We start from the raw sequence: 20,567 nt of genomic DNA on the forward strand, positions 1-20,567 counted from the left end.
GTTGTTGGCAAGCAATCGATAGAAGAACAGAAAATAACAAAAGTTTCACAACATTAATATTTACGAAGCAAATGCTCCTCCAATCACTTGATACATTTGATGGAAAAAAAAAAGCACTGTAACTAGTTTCCAAGGCCATCTTGGGGATATTAAACTTCCAAAGGCCGGAGAAAAAATTGGTGCCTTTCAAAGCCATAGGTGCCACAGGTGCGGCAGAAGGAATCACATTATATATAATGTGTAGCTTAGTGTGAACCAACAGGGATCATCTTCAAGGCAGCAGCAACAGGCATGCCAAGGAACCCTAGCACGATGCTAACCAACCATTGTCCCCAATTTAGTGGTGTTGTATCTGCAAATGTACCCAGTAGCTCGATTATGATTACTTGGAACACCACTGTACACATTAGAACCACAACAAACACGTAGTTCTTTAGTATCCCCTTGAACACATCAATCTTCTCCATTTCCCTCGAGCTGATCTCATTGAATACCTGAAAGAAGATAATATGTGATGAGAAACGTGTGGTTATGGGTAATATTTCTTTTCAAGAGATGTTGGAAGTTTTACCTGGCAGAAGACAAAGGTATTGAAAATAAGCGTATTGAGTGTTAGATCAGAGCCAGGGCCATCAAGACCAAACATTGTCTTTCCCTTTGTTTGAAGACACCATATGATGACAAGCTGGTATAGTGACTGACCGAGGATGTTCCTCCACATTACATTACTGATGAAGTTTCCTTTCCTTCCCACTGGAGATCTCTTCATCAGATCGTCCTGTGGTGGTTCAGTCGCTAGCGCAAGAGCTCCAAGTGTGTCCATTATCATGTTAACCCATAGTAGTTGGACAGCTGTCAGAGGTGCATTTCCTGATACCCACAGTAGTGATCAATGTCATAGAGAAGTTAGTTACGATCCTGAGGAGAATAGTCTTTGAACAAAAGAAAAAGATACGTGGGTCTGGGAACTAACCAGTCAGGCAGGCTGATAAGAAGTTGACAATAAGAGCCACAACGTTTACTGTCAACTGGAACTGGACAAATTTCTGAATGTTTATGTATACAGAACGGCCCCATTTGGCCACTGTGACAATCGTCGAGAAGTTATCATCTAGGATAATCACATCCGCACTCTCTTTTGCCACCTACGAAAATTGGCAAATACAATATGTAAATGTTGTTCTGATATGAGAACCCAGACTCGAAAGCTAATTGAGTGTTAGATTTTCTCATTAACCAAATAATGAAACAGGGACAATGAAGACAGAGTACACACCTCAGTTCCAGAAATGCCCATTGCGAGTCCAATATCAGCTTCATGAAGTGCCGGGGCATCATTTGTTCCATCACCAGTCACTGCAACGACTTCCTGAAACATTGTACGGAGGAGTCTGACCAAAGTATGCTTATCCATGGGCGACGATCGTGCCATCACCTGCAAGAAAGAAAATATACTTTAATCCCTTGTAGAAAATATGAACTACCAACACAGACTGCACAAACAATCCAACACAAGTACTTGTGTTTGGCAGACAATCACCTGCAATTTTGGGATTAGCTTGAGCAGTTCCTCATCACTTTTCTCCCTGAATTCAGGACCTTCGATAGCTATGCCATCATCAGTCAATATGCCACACTCCCTGGCTATGGCCTTTGCAGTAGTAAGGTTATCTCCAGTCACCATTCTGACAGTGATTCCAGCAGATTTACAAATCGCAACAGACTCCTTGACACCAGGGCGGACAGGGTCTTTGATGCCCACAATACCTATACAAGTATATCCTCCACTTGGAATAGGAGCTCCTAAGGAGAATTCATCACCAATTTCGATATAAGCGAGGCAAAGAGTTCGAAGTGCTTCACTGGCAAATTCCTCAATTATGTTCTTTAGGTGACTGGTAGATTCTTCATCAAGAGGAACAACTTCACCATCTTTGTTGACGTACTTATCACAAGAATCTAAAACTATCTCTGAAGCACCCTTACAGTGTGCCCGGAAATGTCCTTCAGGCAGCTCAATAACAACTCCCATTCTTTTCTTTGTAGAGTTAAAGGGCTCAACTTTCACAACATTTGAGGCTTGTCTTACTTCTTGGAAGTCCCCTCCGAGTGACAACCCAAATTCTAACAGAGCAGTTTCTGTGGGTGTTCCCAGTATCTCGGTTTTGTTTCCTTTGCCCACAACAATCTCACCACCAGTGTTAGTAAATATAGATTGCAGTAGAAGTTTAACAGCAGAGTCAGGAATACCAGAGGCAAATTTCATAGCAGCATCAGAACCATTAACCTCTTTGGCTTGTTCACAGATGCAGGCTTTTACAACGGTCATGTGATTTGTTGTAAGCGTTCCAGTCTTGTCACTACAAATAGTTGTTGCAGATCCCATTGTCTCACAAGCAGCTAAATTGCGCACTAGCGCTTTGTCATTCATCATCTTTTTCATGGCAAAAGCAAGACTTAATGTCACAGCCAACGGCAGACCCTCTGGGACTGCAACCACAACAATTGTCACAGCAACAGCAAAAAATTCAAGCATCGCCATCAATTCATCACCAGTCCAGATCCAGTGAGAATTATCTAGGCGCTTCTTATTAGCCAATCCTTGAACCAAAACAGCAAACGTAATGACAGCAAAAAATAGACCAATTTTACCAATGACGGTTGCCACACCATTTAGTTTTACTTGCAAAGGTGTCTCATCATCGCCACCTTCACTTAGTGTAGCCATCAGTTTACCCCATTGAGTCCTCATTCCAACTGTAGTTACCAACATTTTGAAAGATCCATCCTGAACCTTGGTACCAGAGAGAAGAAAGGGGTGTTCGACACTGACACTAACCGGTTCACTTTCTCCAGTCAAGCTCGATTCATTTATCAGAACAGAAAACCCTGAGATAAAAAGCCCATCAGCGGGAACCTGATCTCCAATGCCAAGATGAACAATATCTCCAGGCAGTAGATCATATATTGAGATTTTTTGCCTCAGTTTATCCCTGGTAACCTGAACCACAATCTTCTTCTTCTCTGCATCCAGGTCCTTGAATTGCAGGGATTGCCTATAATCACTAGTGGCAGTAACAAACACGACAAGCAGAATACTCGCCACTATACCAAGTCCGTCATGAGCCCCAATTGGCCACCCTTCCATCAGTATTCCAACTATAAGCGATACAAAAGCACAGGCAGCTAGAATCATGAGAGTGGTATCCTGAAGGGCTTCCCAAACAAATAACCAAAAGCCACGAGAGGGGCTTTCTGTGAATTGGTTGATTCCATAAATTTCTTTTCTTACACTCAGCAGGTCTTCAGACGTATCAATCCCACTAGTAACAGTCGTGGAGAGTTTATCTATGAGGCCCTCAGTACCACCATGAATTTTCAGTTTTTTTACATCGTGGCCTTCTACAATTGATCCCAACTCTTCAGGACAAATCTCAAACCCTGCTTGTCTTACTTCTTCAGGTACAGTGTACTCACTGGACAACTTTAGGCCTGTAAGCATGCAATAACTTCTCGTTAAGGAAAGCAAATACACATATTGAATAACAGTAGAGAGTAGTTTATTCTCACAATTAATGAACTGAAGTGCAGCTTGTGAAACTAAGACCGCCACTCGAAATTTTTCCTGCATTCATAAGGTTGACAAAGGAAAACGGTATTAGAACGAAGCACCAATAGCAGTAAGCCTTTAATATCTCAAAAGGAAAAAAAATGAACAGTAGGCATTTGTACGTTTGAAATGGGTTGAATTTGAAGAACCAAAGGCCACTATACAAAAAGAGTGTCATGTTTGTTTGCTACTTATTTCATACATAATTTTGATTGGTAACTCAAGAAGACTCCCGCAGATAAGGTCAAAGGTAGACACTCCTGAACGTTCTTATACTCAACATCTAAAATTAGAAACAGAACCTAATGAAATCTCAGTCATGCCTAGTGATAACGATCCCACACCTGAGGATAAGTAACTAGGAAAAAAATACTAAAACGAGCTCACTTACAGATCCCATCCAAGATCAAAACAAGAAGGTGTAGATTTCAAGTGAATCAACCAACAAAAAAACTCGGAATACATTTGAACTTAAGAGATCACTTAGATCTCCAACAGTATACAAGCAGAAATAGAGAAGATAGTCATCAGTAGTAAGAAAACTCGGGGAAGAAAAGACGCGAACCTGATTTGAACGGCGAATCGCCTCGGCCTCGGAACGCTTGGAAAGATTAGCCGTAAATCTGAATCTCCTCTTAGGATTCTTGACGATCCAGCAGAGCTTCCTCCAACGCTGCAACGCCTCATCGGAAGAGTTCTTCGGCTTCACATCGCCGAAGTTTTCGTTCAAGTAGCTCTCCATTTTCTTCAGCAGCTTATACTTACTTCACAGATAAATTAGAATTAGATTTAGAGAAAAGACTCAAGGGATCTAGTGAAATGAGAACGAAGAAGAAGATATTATATATATATATATAGTAAGTTAGTAACAAGTCACTGGTAAAGACTTAATGGAGTTTTTTTGGTTTTTTACCTTTTATAGGTCAAGAGGAAGACGATGCTTTGACGCGTCTTCTCGCACTTAAGTGAGCTTCGACGAAGCTTCATCTCTGCGAGTCGTTCTGAAATATCTCATGGCTATGTGTTTTCTCAGAAATGGATTGACTGACTTGGGGACTTGGGAGTGGTCAAGAAAGTCAAAGGCTACACTAAAACTTTTCTATTTTACTTGACTTGAATATTTTCGTTACGATCAGACAACAAACAACTCGTAGAGGACTGGCTACCTTATTGCTTCAAAATTCAAATTGTATAGATACCATTTTAGTATATTTTTGAACTTTCAGTTATGTATATTTAAATTTCCTCTTCAAGGAAATAGTCATCTCTAGTTGCAGGTTTATTGTCTTCGCTGAATAAAAAGATTCGTTTTGGTCTTCTACTCTGATCGGTTTTTTATTCGGTTCGGATTGATTCGGTATATCTTAAATACGAACACCTCTGTTTTTTTGTTTTTTGTTTTTTTCACGAGTAAAAACTTCTTCATAGGCAATAAAACTGCATTTGTAGTAAGATGAACTAGACTCTTAACAGATATTTCGTTTTACTTTCTTTTTTTTATAAACAATGAAACCGCGAGTAGTATCACTAATATGAGTTTGTGAAGGCTAAACTCAGAGCAACACACATGCAAATTCACAGATTGAGAAAGAAGACTGCCTGAAACTTTGTTTTCTCAGTCACTCCAGTTGTCTTTATCTTCGGCTACTTCATCTTGCACCTGCACACAGATAAATCTTGATCACAACAAGACTCATAGTAAACCTCTAATATGAAAGAAATTGAACTAGTGATAGAATTTAGCTCCACCATTTCGTCTTCCACGGATCCGTCTGGTGACCACACAAGTATTTGTCTATCTGCCCCACTTGTGTATAGTTCCTATGAGCAAGTATAACAAGTAATTCGGATTTAGAGGTGTGTGTGTGTGAGTTCAAGCAAACCTACAAAGTCAAATGACTAGCGAGAGATTTGGGGAGATTATGAGGATTAAGATATACCTGATCATTGGAATTAAAGCAGCAAGTGTTCACGCTTTCGTAGTGTCCACGAAGCATCAGTGTTGTTCTACCTGACCACATGCCAAAACTCTGAAGACACAGTTGCAGAACGATTCATTGAATAATGCAAGCAATGTAATGTAAATATTTGCTGATAAAATAATAAGTTGGTGACTACCTTCACAGTCTTCAGGCACGGAACAAATACAAGAGCTGGATCATCGCTTGTATCCATTTGAATCGCTTTGTTTGTCTGGATGCGTCCAGTTTCAAAGTTCAACAGGGTATTGCGTCCAGATTCAATATCCCACAATCTTATTCTTGAATCCGACCCTGAAACATAATATTCAAATAGAATATATCCATTAGACACTTAACTGCTGAAAAGATATATAACATCGCCCAGGATCCATTCCGCCAACGAAACATGGGTCATAGGCACGAACTTAAGAGTTTTTAGTAACTTCCAAAATCCACCTACATGTGGCTCCTATCTCATAAATCGTAAATACTACATCTAGGGTCCCAAGGGCATCTAACTTTTTATGCTAATCATGCTAATATCACAAATGAGAATGCATTAGATGCTGCCTATACATCAGTTTGTGACAGAGTTCAAATTAATAACAAAAAGAACAACGAAATTAGCCATGACAATAAGAACTTACCAGCACTAAGAAGATACATCCCATTGTTGGTTGCCTTTAAGCCAGTAACAACACCATAATGAGCTGTAGCACGATCTAGGGTAGATAACATTCCAGGGTGAAGCCTCTTCTGTCGAGACTTTTCCACTGAAGCTTTAGCGCTAGATGATCCCTTTGCACTTTGGCTGCCAGTGTGTTTATTCTGCAGTGACTTCAACCTATTTTGGCCTCCCAAAGAAGATTTTGCAGCTGAAAAAGTCTGTACAAGAAGGTAATAAAATTACTAAAAGGGAATCCCCTCTCAATAAACAGAAACTGATCATCCATTTCTCCTGTCAAATATAGGCTTCAGGGAATTTTAAACAGCACAACACACAAAAGGAATTCATAACTTGTCTTTCCAAGAATTGAAAGTAGTAAAAAGAACGGAACAAACCTTACTGCTAACCGCTGGTGGCTTTAAAACTGGTGGTCGGACCCCAAGTTGTGTTTGTGATTGATCTAGAACACGGAAACATCCAGCACGTCTGATGTCCCAGAAACGTATAGCACCATCACACCCTCCAGTATACAAAATCCACTCGCTGGAAGTAGACCATTCCACTGACATAACGCCATCTGGCATAATCATCACAACAAGACAAGTTTAAAGCCTGTTTTTTAAAAAAACTAAGGAATTTTGGCATGAGTATAGTAGTAGCTTATTGTTCTAGTAGCCATCCATCAATTGATTCTATATAACAAAATCTGATATACTAGTATCTTTTTCCAAAGGAAAGAAAAGTAGTAACATACCACGGTGACCAGATAACGTGTGAGAGAAAGCCCCAGAAGCTATATCACAGAGGCGGACCTGGACATCTTCAGTACCAGCAGCAATCAACGTGTGAGACATTGCCAAAGAAGACATGGCAGTTCTATAAACCTTGCCAGGCATTTTAAAATCCACAACTGCCTAAGACATGAAAAAAGACACAAAACAAAATATGAGAGCCTGCCTAGAGTGGAAAACAAATAAACAATAGCAAGGGAAGTGGTATATACTGAAATTATGGTACCTGAGCAGTATTGGTATCCCAGACTTTAATGAATTGATCAAAAGAACCTGTAACGAAGAGGCCAGTGTCAATGGGATACCAAATGGCAGAGGAAATGGCAAATTTATGCCCATGTTCATGTTGCTTGTCGACAGTAAACATACACTTGTGCTTGGCAATAAGACCACTTGCCTCGTAATCAGTGGCCCGCTGAACATCAAACACAGCAGCTGAACCATCTGTTGCTCCAGAGAGCAGGTATCTCCCTTCTGTCAAATCAACCTGATTGAAGAATCACATACGGTTAAAGAAGAAGATACAACAAAAGTAAGTAAGCAGCCGCAAACTACTACGCCATCTAACACTTAAAGGATTAAGGTAAAGCTATGGATTCCAGCTGCATAAAACTCTACGATGAGAGAGAAACCTGAAGGGAGTTGACAGAGCCACGATGAGGAGAAACGAAATCTTTACGGTTAGAGAGCTGGAGAGACGAAGCACGGCGGGATTTGAATCGATTGGCGAAGGAATTGGAACGAACTCGACCGGTTTCTCTGTCTTTGATAGCCTGCCACATTCTCCTAGCATCTCGTCTTCTCTCTCTCTGATTCTTCGTGGAATCAAGTTCACCAGACTCTCTCTCTCTCTCTCTCTCTCTCTCTATGCCCGGCCGAGTTTGATCAAGTTCGATTGAATATATGCACAGCAATTGTGATCTTTATCGCCCTCTCTGCTCGCTCTATTAGAAGAAAAAAACCTAAAGCAAATCGAAAAGGAGAAAATCTGAATCCAGAAATCACCGTTCATCTCAAAGAGAATATTAACCTCTTTTTTCCCCATAAACCTTTGGTTAATTCTGTATATTTTAATTTTACGATAAGAAAAAAAAACCTTTGGTAAATAAATACAATTAGATGGAAATTACGAGAATGGGAATTGGATAAAAAAGTACATATATGATGAAACTGTTTTGCTATTTTTTTTTTTTTTTGGGCAAAACCTTTGGTAAAAACAAAAGTTTATCTTTCCAAATTTATTAGTGTTGAAATTAATAAAGGAGAATTAGGTAATTTAGCTTTAAAAACCTAATTATTTGAGGAAATTATTATGTAAATAACGTTAGTACATAATAACTCTTTAAGAAAGAGACATTTTTTTATCCCAACAATCTATGCAATGTCCTTTTCAATATGTACAAACGTGTGATGCTAATTTTTCTCTCTTTCTATTTGCTAAATTACATACATATTCAGTTTTTCTATTTTGTGTCTAATTCAGAGTCGTTTAAACATGAGATTTGAACCCTCCACCACTCTAGGGTTTTACAATTAAGACCATCATTCAATGGTAGAATATAGGGGTTTTCAATTTTTTTAAAAAATAAATTTTATTTTTTCTAAATTTAAGAACTTCTTCACTTTATTCTCTACAATGGTAGAATTCCAACTAGGATTCTTATGAATTTTTTTAAAAAAATTTGTAAAACAATATGTAACAAAACTAACGATTTTGCGAAACAATATGCCAAAAAGATATGGTCATCAATAAAAAAAAGTTTAATATGAGTTTTATGTGTTCAAAGTTCAGACCGAAGCAATCATGCAGTCTAGGCTAGCAAATTGAAAGAAAGATGGAACAATGAGGTCACGAACGAAACCCAAACATTTACGTGCTCACGAACGAAAAAGCCTAATAAAGCTAGCTACTCTCGATCAATCAAACTAGGTATGAATTCATTAAAACATTGAGCAGAAGGACTAGACTTAAACAATCGAATCGAATTCGTTAAGTTAGCCCATTGAAAATGAAAACACTATATTGTCTTTCTATGTTTGTTTTTCTTTTTAAAATGTCTAAATTTAGCGATGTGAAATTTGTTGAGTAATAATAAGTCTCGTTGAGACGAAGAAAGCCAGATCAGCCCAAAGGCCCCAAACATATTAGTATGTGATAAGCCAAGTTATGGCAACGTCATTAGTGATCAACCAAACGACAAAATGCAAATATATCTAATTCGTGTTTCAGGAGAAAAAAAAAAAAACCAAAAAGTTGACATCTCAACGAAGAGAGGTAGTCACATGATTGAAACATATATTTGTCAACTAACACCATTCCAATTGCCAGAGAATCATTTGTCACCTTAATTTAACTATAATTAATATTTATTTATAAGAGATACCAATATGTTTTTTTAATACTAGTATATATGTTTGTTTTAACAACTAGCTAAGCTTAATCATTAAGTGGATTGTCTTACGGTCATAACAATACCCTATTACCATTGCGATCGTGTCGACTTATTAGATCCGACCCGGTTCTTACTTATACATAGGTTGTAACTTGTAAGACTTCCATAGTTGTATTTGAGTATAAAAACAAAAAGATTTGTACAGTATTGAGTAAACGTTAAAAACATTTTGTTTTATGGTCATCATCAACTCCCGTCATTTATTACTCTAATGTCAAAAGTGGACAAAGAGAACCATGACCAGAAATATAAAACCGAACTGGATTTTTTACGCAGGTGTTTTTATCGATCAGTCACAATATAATAGTTATGATGTTGGCACTATATCAAATTTTTGTTAGTACATTATGCGTAGCTGACAATTTTTTTTTTTTTTTTTTTTCTATTTTAGAATTTTTCAGCATATGAGTTATTTAAGATCTTAATATTATTTTCAACTTTGGGTTCAAATCAACATGGCTTTTCAAATATATTAGTGTACCAACATATTTTTCAGGTTCGGCCACCTGTTACTTGTCACTTTTTGGAATCATATCCCATTGAAAAAGGGAAAAGGGAAATGCTTGCTAGTGGTGATTTTCAAGATCGAATTCTAGATATATAGAGATGGACGGTGGGAGAGACACGACTTTTCTTCTTCCTTTATTGTTGTTAAACTACAATTTTTTTCGAGGAATCCCATATTTTCTCATGTCTCTTAAAGTCAAAACGACATTGCTTGATTTAAAGCAACCACAGTCAAATTTTTAGAAAACACACAGAGACAACACACTCAACTTTTATCAAGCAAAATGCATGTTATAAAAAAACAGCCATCCGAATTCATCTTATGTTTATTTGATGGATATCACATATATGGTTCTAGATTTAGGATTTTGTTTATATATATATATATGTACACGGTCCTAATAACATATTTCAAGCAAAAGATTTCGAAAAAGACATTTATAACTTTTTTTTTGTTTCTGTTTATCACATTATTGTGAGAACATATTAAATTTTCTCACATGCATAAGCAATTTTCTTTTTCACACATAAACAAAATAATTAACAAATACCAAAATAAGATAAAATAAATAGCACTAGTAAGAACTAATCATCATAATTTGTCTTTTTAATCGTCTAGACTAGAATATTTTTCCTGCACTAATTTTTGATGTTAAACTACATCAATATCAGATATATTGTTAATATTTATTTGTTTTTTTCACATCTAATTATCTAAAGTTAAAGTTCGTGCATAACCAACTGTTAATTTTTAAGTACATATAATTAGTTAGAATGCCGCCATTATTAGGACCAATAATAAAAGAGATAAGATCCATAATTGCGTAATAGTGAATCTTGACCTTATTAATTGAAGTCAGTTCGTTTTATAGTTTACGTGAAACATAAATTATTATAACTGGACGAAAATTTAAGCCACCTGAAAAAAAAAATGTTCCATCGAAAAGATAACTCCATTCTTGCATTTGTTTGAGAAAAGCCCCAAAGTTTACAAATATACATAAAAAATCCCACTTGTTTGAATATATGGAAAACAAATTCCAAAAAAATTAAATATATAATATTAGAAAAATACCTCCGAATCAGAAAGCATAGATACGTTAATGATGAAGTCTCTCTTCATCACACACCAACTCTGCATATCAAAATGTTCATTTTTCTATTCAATGAAATAATAATAATAATCATCTTACTATATAATAATCAACAATATAGAAAAATTAGCATAGATATTGTTGAAAACAATATAATCCATAACTTTCATATATATATAAATATATTTTTAATGATCTATATATTTTTAAAATAATTCATATTGTTTTTACTAGTCAAAGTTAAGATAAATTAATATTAATCCTCACGTTATACAATTAGGGTTATTTATAAACATTTAGTAGCGTGAAGTACAATTTAGGAAAAATTACTAAGTTAGGGACTTGAATGGTAAATGTTGAAAAAGAAAAGAGTTATCAGAATGAGCTCTTTCGTCTGCATCCAAAGGCTCTGCCTTTAATCAGAGCTTCGGTCACGGTTTCCAGAAGTAATTACGATCACATAAACACAAAAGCCCCAAAAAAAGCTCGAGAAAAGAGAACTTTGAAGAATCATAGAGAGAGAGAGAAAGAGAGAAAGAGAGAGAGAGAGAAGAAAGAGAAAAAAGGAGAGATTTAGCTAAGTAGCAGCTTTGTTGCGGTGCAAAGAAGCAAATCTGACAGTTTTCAGAAACAAGAGAAGGGAGGCAAGGAATCGAAGATTTGGTGCTTCTTTCTCAGGAAGCAAAGTAAAATGCTATACCAATTTTAACATTTTTCTTCACTGAGGAAGAGAGAGAGAGAGAGAGAGAGAGCAATGGAATCGATCTCACTTGGGTCTCTGCTCTTTTGATCTGTACGGGGAATTAAGCTTCTTCCTTGTTCTCAAGTCTCGACCTTTTTTGAGGAACTGGGTTTGATTCTTTAGGCCGAGATCTTTCTTTTTTCTGAAGAGGCGTCTGGTTACTTTTGGTAAGTTTCAAGCTTTTGCAAATGGGTAGAAATTGGCAAGTTCCAATTGCAATTAGAGCAAGTTATTGAAGGATTAGAACTAGGGTTTCTATTATAGCACAGTCTTACTCTGTTACGGAGTTGATTTTAAATTGTGCAAAAAAAATAAAAAAATTGGGTCTTTAGGTTACTTCTGGGTTTTTTGTGTTGAGATTTGACTTTGTGTCTTCAGAAGCTGATCCCATTTATGAATTTTCCCTTAGTTGAATTGACTATTGATTCTTTTCAGGTGGTTCAGTTTAAGACCGTTGAGTTTCAGAGATATATGTTTGGATTCATATGTGATCGGATAAGACGTTCCTATTGGCCAGAAGTGAATTGTGGTCTACCGGGCTAGCGTTTTGTTGAGTCTTCATTAGGTAGGATTGTAGCGATGCCTCCTTCCCCGGCATTGAGATGCTCTCCTGGGAGGGAACTTCCTGGGAAGAAACACAGACGAGGCCACAGCATTGAGTATGGGATACTGTTCAGAGATAAAGACGACGATCTTGCCTTGTTTAGTGAGATGCAAGACAAAGAAAGAGATAGTTTCTTGCTTCAGTCATCTGATGATCTTGAAGATGCATTTTGTAAGCTTTTTTTTCAAATTTATTGGCAGCGTTGTTTAGGGAGATGATTGGACTTAGAGATTGTTTCTTGCTTCAGTCATCTGACTGTCATCATGATTCTTAACATTTTTTCCTTCTATTTTGGACATTTTATCTTCAGCTACAAAATTAAAGCACTTTTCGGAGTTCACCATCCCTGTTCAAGGGGAGAGTAGCAGATTGCTCACTGCAGAGGGAGATAAGAATGACTATGATTGGTACCTTTCTTATTTGACTTGGATCGTTTCTTATTTTCTTTGTTTTGACAAATTTGTAGAATTATCTTTAAGCACAGTTGAGATTGAATTTAAATTGGATATCTTCCTTACTTTTAGTAATTCTCAAAGACATTTGCTTCTCCAGCTTCTGATTCCATAAACTTCTTGTTGGCATTACTATAACTATTTTTTGTCAACAACTGTAGTAATCTGTATTTTACTCTTTTGGATGCCTATAATTCTCCTATTGTTTCCACTCGTGGTCTTACAAAGCTTACTGGGTTACCAATGAAAGGTTGCTGACGCCTCCAGACACACCACTTTTTCCTTCATTGGATGACCAACCGCCAGCAGCTAGCGTTGTCCGAAGAGGGAGACCACAGAGTCAGATCTCATTATCTAGATCATCCACGGTATCCATCTATACTAAATTGAATTATATTCTATGTATAACATTGTAGATCTCCAATCAGATCTTGTTGCACTTCTTAATTTACTATGTGTATTTGTAGATGGAGAAGAGTCGCCGTAGCAGCAAGGGCAGTGCCAGCCCGAATCGCTTAAGTACATCTCCCCGAGCTGAAAATATGCAGCAGATAAGGGGAAGGCCATCATCAGCACGCCATCCTAGTCCAGCGTCTGGTCGACGATCAGCTACCCCAGTTAGGAGGATTTCTCCTACTCCAGGAAAACCTTCAGGACCTGTATCAAGATCTCCGACCCCAACTTCACGAAGGATGAGCACTGGGTCAACTACCACGGCATTGCCAGCTGTCAGGGGAACTTCTCCTGTCAGTTCTAGTCGAGGCAACTCTCCCTCTCCCAAAATAAAAGTGTGGCAGTCAAACATTCCTGGTTTCTCCTTGGATGCGCCACCAAATCTCCGAACTTCTTTGGGTGATCGACCAGCATCCTATGTAAGAGGTTCTTCGCCAGCATCCAGAAATGGCAGGGATGCAGTTTCAACACGCAGCAGAAAATCTGTTTCTCCTAGTGCTTCCAGAAGTGTCAGTTCATCTCACAGTCATGAGCGTGATCGGTTTAGTTCTCATAGTAAAGGCTCTGTAGCATCATCTGGAGATGATGATCTTCATTCTTTACAGTCTATTCCTGTAGGTGGCTCAGACCGTGCAGTTTCAAAAAGAGCTAGCCTTTCTCCAAATAGTAGAACTTCTAGATCTTCAAAATTACTGTCACCTGGTTCAGCACCGAGAAGGCCGTTTGAGTCTGCTCTTCGTCCAATGGTACATTTTAAGCAGCATACCACTTTTGTTTTTAGTCCACGATTCTAGGATTTTTCATTACCTTCTAAAAGTTCATGTTTTACTCTACTTTTATCAACATGTTTGCACCCCTGGCTTAGTTTTCTAACTTAGAACCAGCAGTCTATGAGAACATATCAAAGAAAAGTGTTGTCAAGTCTTTCATATCTACCACAAAAATAGCTTGTTACTTAGTTCACATTTGTTTTCTGTTACATTCTATAGAGTCCAAGTCTCTCCTACCTGGATTATAAATAGCATACATTAACTTCAATAGTAATTCTGGTAATTTCTCCTTATTGAATCTGCAGAGATTAGTGAAATTTTATTCATGATCTACATTTTTCCTGCAGGATCATCCTAAAAGCCATCATAGCATGTTTAGGCCTCTTGCTTCTAGCCTTCCTAGCACAGGCATTTATTCTGGGAAAAGTAGTTCGTCTTACCATCACATTATGTTAAGACATTCTACTGCAACAGTGGGGGGCAACTCAAGTTCTGGCCAAGTTACAGGATTCATGCCAGACACTAAAGGGAATGATCCAGTCCCTGTATTCCAATCTGAAGTTGAAAATTTGGCTTATCCGGATAAACATGGAGAAAGTACTGCCTTTGGCATGGTAAATTTATCAAATGAAAGTAGTAGACATGAGAGTCATGAGAGTTCTTTCAGTGATCAACTTGGTGATATGGATCAAGGTTATGCTGTTGAATGTGAGTCTAGCGGGAATGAGGAGGTCAGCCACCATGATTTTGATGTTGAAAACAGTTCGACTCATGGTAGTCTTCATGTAGGCAGTGAATTTTTAGAAGGGGTCGCTCTTGAAACTATGGAGGTTTGTGTTAGATGTGGTTCTCACTATCGTGCTACTGAAGCAACGATAAGCGAGATAAATATTTGTCCAGAGTGCAGGGAGGAACACATTTTCGCGGAAACAGGTTCCCCTGGAACAACAAGAGTTCTTGATGAAAATTCCCCAAAGCAGTCTCAGGAAATTTTCGATGAAAACAAGTCATATGTTGAAAAAATCCCTGTGATAAATGCGCTGGAATCGCTGCCTGCTGTTATGGTTGAGGCAGAAATGATGGAGACACAAGAAAATATTGAGCAGTGTGATAATTCCTATGAGCAAGAACAATATCATCTGCACGCGAGCTCTATTTCCAGGGCTTTGGAAGAGCAAAATGTGGATACGCCCAGTTGCCAGGATGCAACTCAGTCTTCTACTGGCTGTGGTCTATTGAGTATAGGCACAAAAGATTCTCAAACTCAGCTTTCTGATAAGCATCATGATGTGAAGATTGATTCTTCAGGACGTGGAGACGTTCCTTTGATTATAAAGAGATCAGTCAGTATGAAGTCACCTTTTATTCCAGCTAACACCTCCAGTTGTTTCACCAGATCGTATGAGGGATTTTCTTATTTAAGGGATAGAAGTATTAGTCTTAGAAGCTCCACAGAAACTGCTTCCGCATCGTCATCCTGGGATTACGGTTCCTCTATAAGAAAGGGAAGCCATATACGACAACGAAGCGGTAGTACACTTGACTTGGAGACTCATAGGTACGATACCAACTCCAAGTCCCTGAGCACCATGTCATCATCATCAGGCATGTCAAGTCACGCTTTGCAGGCTCTAAATGTCATGCCAGAGGACAGTTTTGAAGTGTGTGCTGCCCAAATGACATATACGCAAGATGAAACTCACAAAGAATCTCACACTGAAATCCAAGATTCGGAGTGTAAAGAAACCAATGTGATGAATGCTGATTTCGGTGAAGCGTTGGATTAGTTGGTGATCTGGCAGAGCATAATCCGGTGGTAATTGACGATGGATGTTCTGAAAATGGAGATGATGTAGCCAATACTGTGATAAGCAAAGTGGAGACAACAGAATCACCGGCATATGTAAGGAGCATATCGGATTTAGGAGCATCACCTATCACTGATGAAAGCTCTTTGAATGATCACTCTAGGCTACAAGAAAAGGATGGAAACGAAATTTCTCACGGTTCATCCACCACAACAGCCTTAGAAATAGAACCTGAGAGTTGTATACCTGAGACACCTGGTGTAGAGGTTCATGATGAAGTTTCCGAGTCAGAATGCAGCCTAAATGCAGTGGATGACTGCTCAGAAAAGAGTATGGCACATCCTTCTGTGGACCACCACAACTCCTTGGTTCCCGCAAATGAAATTTTAGGTAATTACTCAGCTTTCTCATCTGATACTGGCATCTCACTGTGCTTTTACTGTTGTTTGCTACGTATATTTTCTTACAACCTTGCGTAAGTTTAGACATGGTTTTCCTGGTCTCTGTAGACGAGTCGACCGTGCGTGTGGAGTGTCCCGGTTGAAAAGAGCCGAGGAGCCTCACGCTGGAAGAAGCCACTGATACAACACTGTTCTGCAGCTCCATCGTTCATGATATAGTGTACCAGGCAGCAACATTAGCAGTGGATAAAGCAAAGGATGTGCCAGATGAAGAAGAAATGTTGCATCCAACAGTGACAGTACTTGGGAAGTCGAATGCGAACAGGAGTAGTTATGGACTTGGCGGTGGAACGAAGGCGAAGAAAAAGAATGCCAAATCCGCAAAAGCAAGTCGGAAACAAACGGAAACAGAGGAGAAAACACAAGTAGTTGAAATAGAGAATGATGAAAATGCAGGTGAAGCAGTGATGATACGGAACGTAGGAGTTCCTCCTGGTAAAGGAGAGAATTTGAAACCTCCGCCTAAGCTGGAGTCAAATGCAATTGCTCAATAATGTGATATGATTCACTCTTTCATAATTTTTTCTACCTAGTAAATTTTTATGTTTGTTTGTTTATAAAGTTTGTGGTTGTTTATTTTTGTTGTTCTTTCGGTTTTGTTTGTGTTTCTTTTGTAAGATTTAGAGGTATTTACGTTTGTTGCAGCTAATTTGTGAGAGAAGATAAACACGATTTGGGTTGCCGGTTAGTGGCATGAATTGTAAAGTTTTTGTTTTGATTTGATTATTATTATCTTGATTATGTGTACCAATAAAAACTCTTATGGACTCTGTTTGTTCCTTCATATGAATGGTATATATTATCTTTGTTTGTGTTTTGCATATGACACACACATTCAATATAGGGATTTAATCTTTATTTGCACTATATTATGATGGATTACTAGTGTTCAGATGTTAGGGAGTAGGGACCAAAATGGGAAAGGAAAAGGAAAACCAAGAACATCAGTACATACTACATACACACCACACAAAAACAAATTCACCTAAACAGTTCAAACGCACAAGATATATAGCTTTAACTTATATTATCTGATCAACATCTTCAAATAGAACATATAAACATCAGTTTCTTTTATTTTCTGAAATTTGCTGAGTTGTGTAGTATTTAAGTCATAGAATCCAATAGCCTTTGTGTTGTATTATATGTAAAGAGAGACTATTAATAAAGTTGGAAGCAACCAAACCACAGAACACATGCTTATGTGTTTCTCGTATGTGATCATCTAGGGGTGTAAACTTGTGCTTAAAAGGGATGATCATACGAGTATGAATCTATATCACAGAAATATTCAGAGACTGGGAATTTGTAGTCCCAAAGGAGAACTACTGAATCATCCCCACGATTAATGCACACACGCATACATATACGCTAATAACTTAACCCTTCCTTGTATTCAAAACACACACGACACTAAAACAAATTCACCTAAAACAGTTCAAACGCACAACATATATATATATATATATATGTATATATTTTCTGATCAACATCTTTTTGGACCTCCAGTCCGGAGTCTCTTAGAAAGATGCTCGGCATCTTTATCAGAGCCGGCCCAAGATACAAGCTGATGAAGCATCAGCTTGCGGCCGGAAATTATATAGTCTAAATTCGGCCTAATTTCACTGATAATTCGGTTAGCCTAGCGGTATAAGTAGTGGAAGATGGACTGAGAAGTCACGAGTTCGACTCTCAAAACTCATTTAATTTTTTGTGTTTTCATTAATTTTTTTTTTAACAGGCTTAAAAATGTTTTTGGGCTTGTGGCCTCATAATTATGTGCGACGGCTCTGATCTTTATCATTCCAAAAAGAACCCTTGAGATTCAAGCATCCCGAATGCGCATCAATGACTCTTCTAATGATAGCTTTGCGTTCAACATGGCCACCAATCTCATGATCATCAATCCGTGGGGACTTGGCCAAGCCCTTAAAAGTAATGTAGACATGTGCCCTTCTGGCATTGAGTCTCTCAACCGGGGGATTCTGATCTTCTTCCTCAGTTTCTATCACCACTTTCAGAATCTGAAGCTTGGGCAGACCACTCTGCAATATCTGCAAGCAACATCAACAGTTTTGGTGATCGTTAATAATTTATTTACAACAGTCATATATATGGTATGTCATTGATATGCAAAGAGAAAATTACTTACACCAAACATCCCTCTATCAGTTGCACAAATCAAAAGTTCCAAATAGAGAGAAATCCAATAAGTGGTTTGCCACTCTGATTCCTTGAGCTGCAAAATTAAAGCACGAAAAATATGTGATCAGCACTGCTGCTTAAAATGATTAAAATGATCATGCTGTGTGTTTCTTAGTAATAAAAAAAAAATCTTACGTACCACGTAAAATCGGTTTCTATCATCATTCAAAGCATGATCTGAAGGCCAATCAGGCAATCTACCTTGGAAGACGATGGCACCATCTACAACACCATCTGACACTGACACTACGCTACGATGAAAGTGAGGTACGAAGGGCTCCTTGGGGGTCACTGCCGCTATGCAACATTATTAATCAGCAAGTGAGATTTGATTTTATAGTACTCTCTTGATCACTTGTATTTAAAAAAAAAAAAAATTAATGCACCACAATTATATTAGTCACCTTCATCTTGATTTTGGACAACTACTTTTTTAGGTCTAGCAATAGAAACGGCCAAATCCAAAATGTGAAGCTCCATTACATCAACTTTAACCTGAAAGGTTTGCTGGAATGGAGGGATAGCTGCTGGATCGTGTGCAAGAAGAGTAAAGTAGTAGGAAGGCACAAAGCTTATTGTCGTGATGAATTTCTGTACGGCATCGAGCTTGAAGATTGTCCCCTAACAGAGATCAGATGAATTCAAAGAGAGAATTTAAATTCTTGGATGTGGTATAACACATGACATGTTGATGAAGCACCAAATATATATATACTAGAAAGTAGTCCATACGATGTGTGGTTTATGTATGCATTATTAACTTGAAATATAAATAAAGTTTTTATTAAATTATATATGAAATGAACAGATGTAATTGTTAATATATGTTTTAAAAATAATATTCATAATATTACGGTTCAACTAAAATTTATAATTTATATATGTTATATAGTGTTTCATAGAATGGTCGTGAAAAAGAGAAAAGTAAAGTAAATATTACTTAATATTTTTGATTACAATGTATTTTTGAAATTATTTAAACAGTATGTTAATATAGTAATAAGACCATTACTTATAGCAAAGTCAACTATATAGTATTTTCGTTAAATAGTTAAGATAAATTATTTTTTTTCTATTTTTTTATAGTTTTTTCTTTTTTTCGAAAATTAAAAACTGATAAGTAGTCTAGAAAAAAAAGTGTAAGATCTTATTTAATTTGTTTGATAGATAATTTTATGTTTTCCTATATAATTTTATTGTCATCATCTAAAAGTAATAGTTAACAAAAATTAGTTTTATATATGATAAGGAAATTTTAAAATAATTTATTAAAACGATATCACAAAACAAATATCTTGTACTATAAGTTTAACCAGTTTTTATAAAAATTCATGAAAATTAAAGTGTGTGAAATTTAATATATTTTTTATTTTCTATATATTGTCTCTATTTCTAATCTTTTTTTTTACAACAGCTTACAAGATTGACTCAAACAAGCCAACGTGAAGGTAAATCGTTTACAAAGGTAACTAAGTGCGGAACTGAGCGAACACGTCGCGCTAAATTATCCGCTTTACTATTCTGAGAGCGAGGAACGTAGACTAAGGAAAATGAAGCAAACTCCTCTTTGTCCGCTTGTATGTCCTCCAGATAAGGCGTGAAAGCTGGCCACTTAGTAGGCGAAGACACCATCTTCACCAAATCAGAGCAGTCGGTAAGAAAGACGACCTCCTGATTATCCTACATCACATTGCCCATATTAGGGCTTCCACCTCGGCGTGGAGGGGTGATAGGCTACGACGTATATTGGCTGCTCCCATGCTGGGAGCTTCGCCCCTAGGTGAAACACAATACCGTCCTCTACCAGCGAACCGATCTGTCACCTTCCAAGAGCCATCAATGAAGCAAAGAGAGGTCGACGAAAACCTGGAAACCCCGAGACCACCAAAACCGCGTAGTACACCCGTGTTGTGAGAATCCGATTCTGGGACTTGGGCCTCTATCTGAGCCAGAAGCCAGGCTTTAGCCTCATCCTCCGCTAACCGCAAT

The 20,567-nt window shown here is 37.6% G+C and overlaps 3 protein-coding genes and 1 non-coding gene across 9 annotated transcripts; 1 reads left to right on the plus strand and 3 right to left on the minus strand.

Moving 5' to 3' along the window:
- Positions 1–34: 34 nt before the first annotated feature.
- LOC104776834 (calcium-transporting ATPase 1) lies at positions 35–4,861 on the minus strand. The gene is made up of 8 exons (XM_010500970.3): positions 4,524–4,861; positions 4,176–4,374; positions 3,571–3,625; positions 1,541–3,492; positions 1,277–1,435; positions 974–1,145; positions 572–870; positions 35–494 (listed from the first exon to the last, which is right to left on the minus strand). The coding sequence occupies exons 1-8, from the start codon at positions 4,595–4,597 to the stop codon at positions 246–248; spliced, it is 3,159 nt and encodes a 1,052-aa protein (XP_010499272.2). The 5' UTR covers positions 4,598–4,861; the 3' UTR covers positions 35–245.
- Positions 4,862–5,035: 174 nt separating this feature from the next.
- Positions 5,036–8,112, minus strand: LOC104776835 (WD repeat-containing protein ATCSA-1). 6 transcript variants are annotated; one of them, XR_015591626.1, is made up of 10 exons: positions 7,662–8,072; positions 7,399–7,516; positions 7,256–7,302; positions 6,993–7,152; positions 6,634–6,815; positions 6,219–6,456; positions 5,729–5,883; positions 5,551–5,621; positions 5,360–5,431; positions 5,036–5,270 (listed from the first exon to the last, which is right to left on the minus strand). XR_015591626.1 is itself a non-coding variant. In XM_087503144.1 (10 exons), exons 4-10 carry the CDS (start codon positions 7,132–7,134, stop codon positions 5,226–5,228), a joined length of 924 nt encoding a protein of 307 aa, XP_087359270.1. In that variant the 5' UTR covers positions 7,135–7,152; positions 7,256–7,302; positions 7,427–7,516; positions 7,662–8,098; the 3' UTR covers positions 5,036–5,225. The 6 variants fall into 6 exon arrangements, 3 of the variants coding, with proteins under 3 accessions (XP_087359270.1, XP_010499274.1, XP_010499273.1); XR_015591629.1 differs by having other exon boundaries at positions 7,427–7,516; positions 7,662–8,062; XM_087503144.1 differs by having other exon boundaries at positions 5,551–5,640; positions 7,427–7,516; positions 7,662–8,098.
- A 3,369-nt stretch (positions 8,113–11,481) lies between these two features.
- Positions 11,482–17,130, plus strand: LOC104776836 (uncharacterized). The gene is made up of 7 exons (XR_015591631.1): positions 11,482–11,992; positions 12,261–12,600; positions 12,740–12,836; positions 13,132–13,249; positions 13,349–14,080; positions 14,452–16,302; positions 16,422–17,130. It is a non-coding gene; the product is annotated as an uncharacterized LOC104776836 (transcript).
- Positions 17,131–18,148: 1,018 nt separating this feature from the next.
- Positions 18,149–20,210, minus strand: LOC104778908 (putative UPF0725 protein At1g28500). Its single transcript, XM_087507259.1, has 5 exons — positions 20,013–20,210; positions 18,983–19,199; positions 18,718–18,875; positions 18,526–18,612; positions 18,149–18,427 (listed from the first exon to the last, which is right to left on the minus strand). Exons 1-5 carry the CDS (start codon positions 20,208–20,210, stop codon positions 18,149–18,151), a joined length of 939 nt encoding a protein of 312 aa, XP_087363385.1.
- Between the last annotated feature and the right edge of the window lie 357 nt (positions 20,211–20,567).

The sequence above is a fragment of the Camelina sativa genome, chromosome 3, assembly GCF_030686135.1.
Source record: "Camelina sativa cultivar CO46 ecotype springtype chromosome 3, ASM3068613v1".
Taxonomy (NCBI): domain Eukaryota; kingdom Viridiplantae; phylum Streptophyta; class Magnoliopsida; order Brassicales; family Brassicaceae; genus Camelina; species Camelina sativa.

What these genes read in the sequence shown, in the direction of transcription:
- LOC104776834 (XM_010500970.3), bottom strand. Translation starts at nt 4,597, where the DNA reads ATGAAGCTTCGTCGAAGCTCACTTAAGTGCGAGAAGACGCGTCAAAGC. An exon ending in TGGGCATTTCTGGAACTGAG is followed by an intron (nt 1,146 to 1,276) that starts GTGTGTACTCTG and finishes CAATTTTCGTAG; the next exon opens with GTGGCAAAAGAGAGTGCGGA. An exon ending in ATACCTTTGTCTTCTGCCAG is followed by an intron (nt 495 to 571) that starts GTAAAACTTCCA and finishes ATCTTCTTTCAG; the next exon opens with GTATTCAATGAGATCAGCTC.
- LOC104776835 (XM_010500971.3), bottom strand. Translation starts at nt 7,811, where the DNA reads ATGTGGCAGGCTATCAAAGACAGAGAAACCGGTCGAGTTCGTTCCAAT. An exon ending in GATGTATCTTCTTAGTGCTG is followed by an intron (nt 5,884 to 6,218) that starts GTAAGTTCTTAT and finishes ATTATGTTTCAG; the next exon opens with GGTCGGATTCAAGAATAAGA. An exon ending in GCTTTAATTCCAATGATCAG is followed by an intron (nt 5,432 to 5,550) that starts GTATATCTTAAT and finishes ACTTGCTCATAG; the next exon opens with GAACTATACACAAGTGGGGC.
- LOC104778908 (XM_087507259.1), bottom strand. Translation starts at nt 20,210, where the DNA reads ATGGTGTCTTCGCCTACTAAGTGGCCAGCTTTCACGCCTTATCTGGAG. An exon ending in ATTTACCTTCACGTTGGCTT is followed by an intron (nt 19,200 to 20,012) that starts GTTTGAGTCAAT and finishes GATCTCTGTTAG; the next exon opens with GGGACAATCTTCAAGCTCGA. An exon ending in ATAGAAACCGATTTTACGTG is followed by an intron (nt 18,613 to 18,717) that starts GTACGTAAGATT and finishes TTAATTTTGCAG; the next exon opens with CTCAAGGAATCAGAGTGGCA.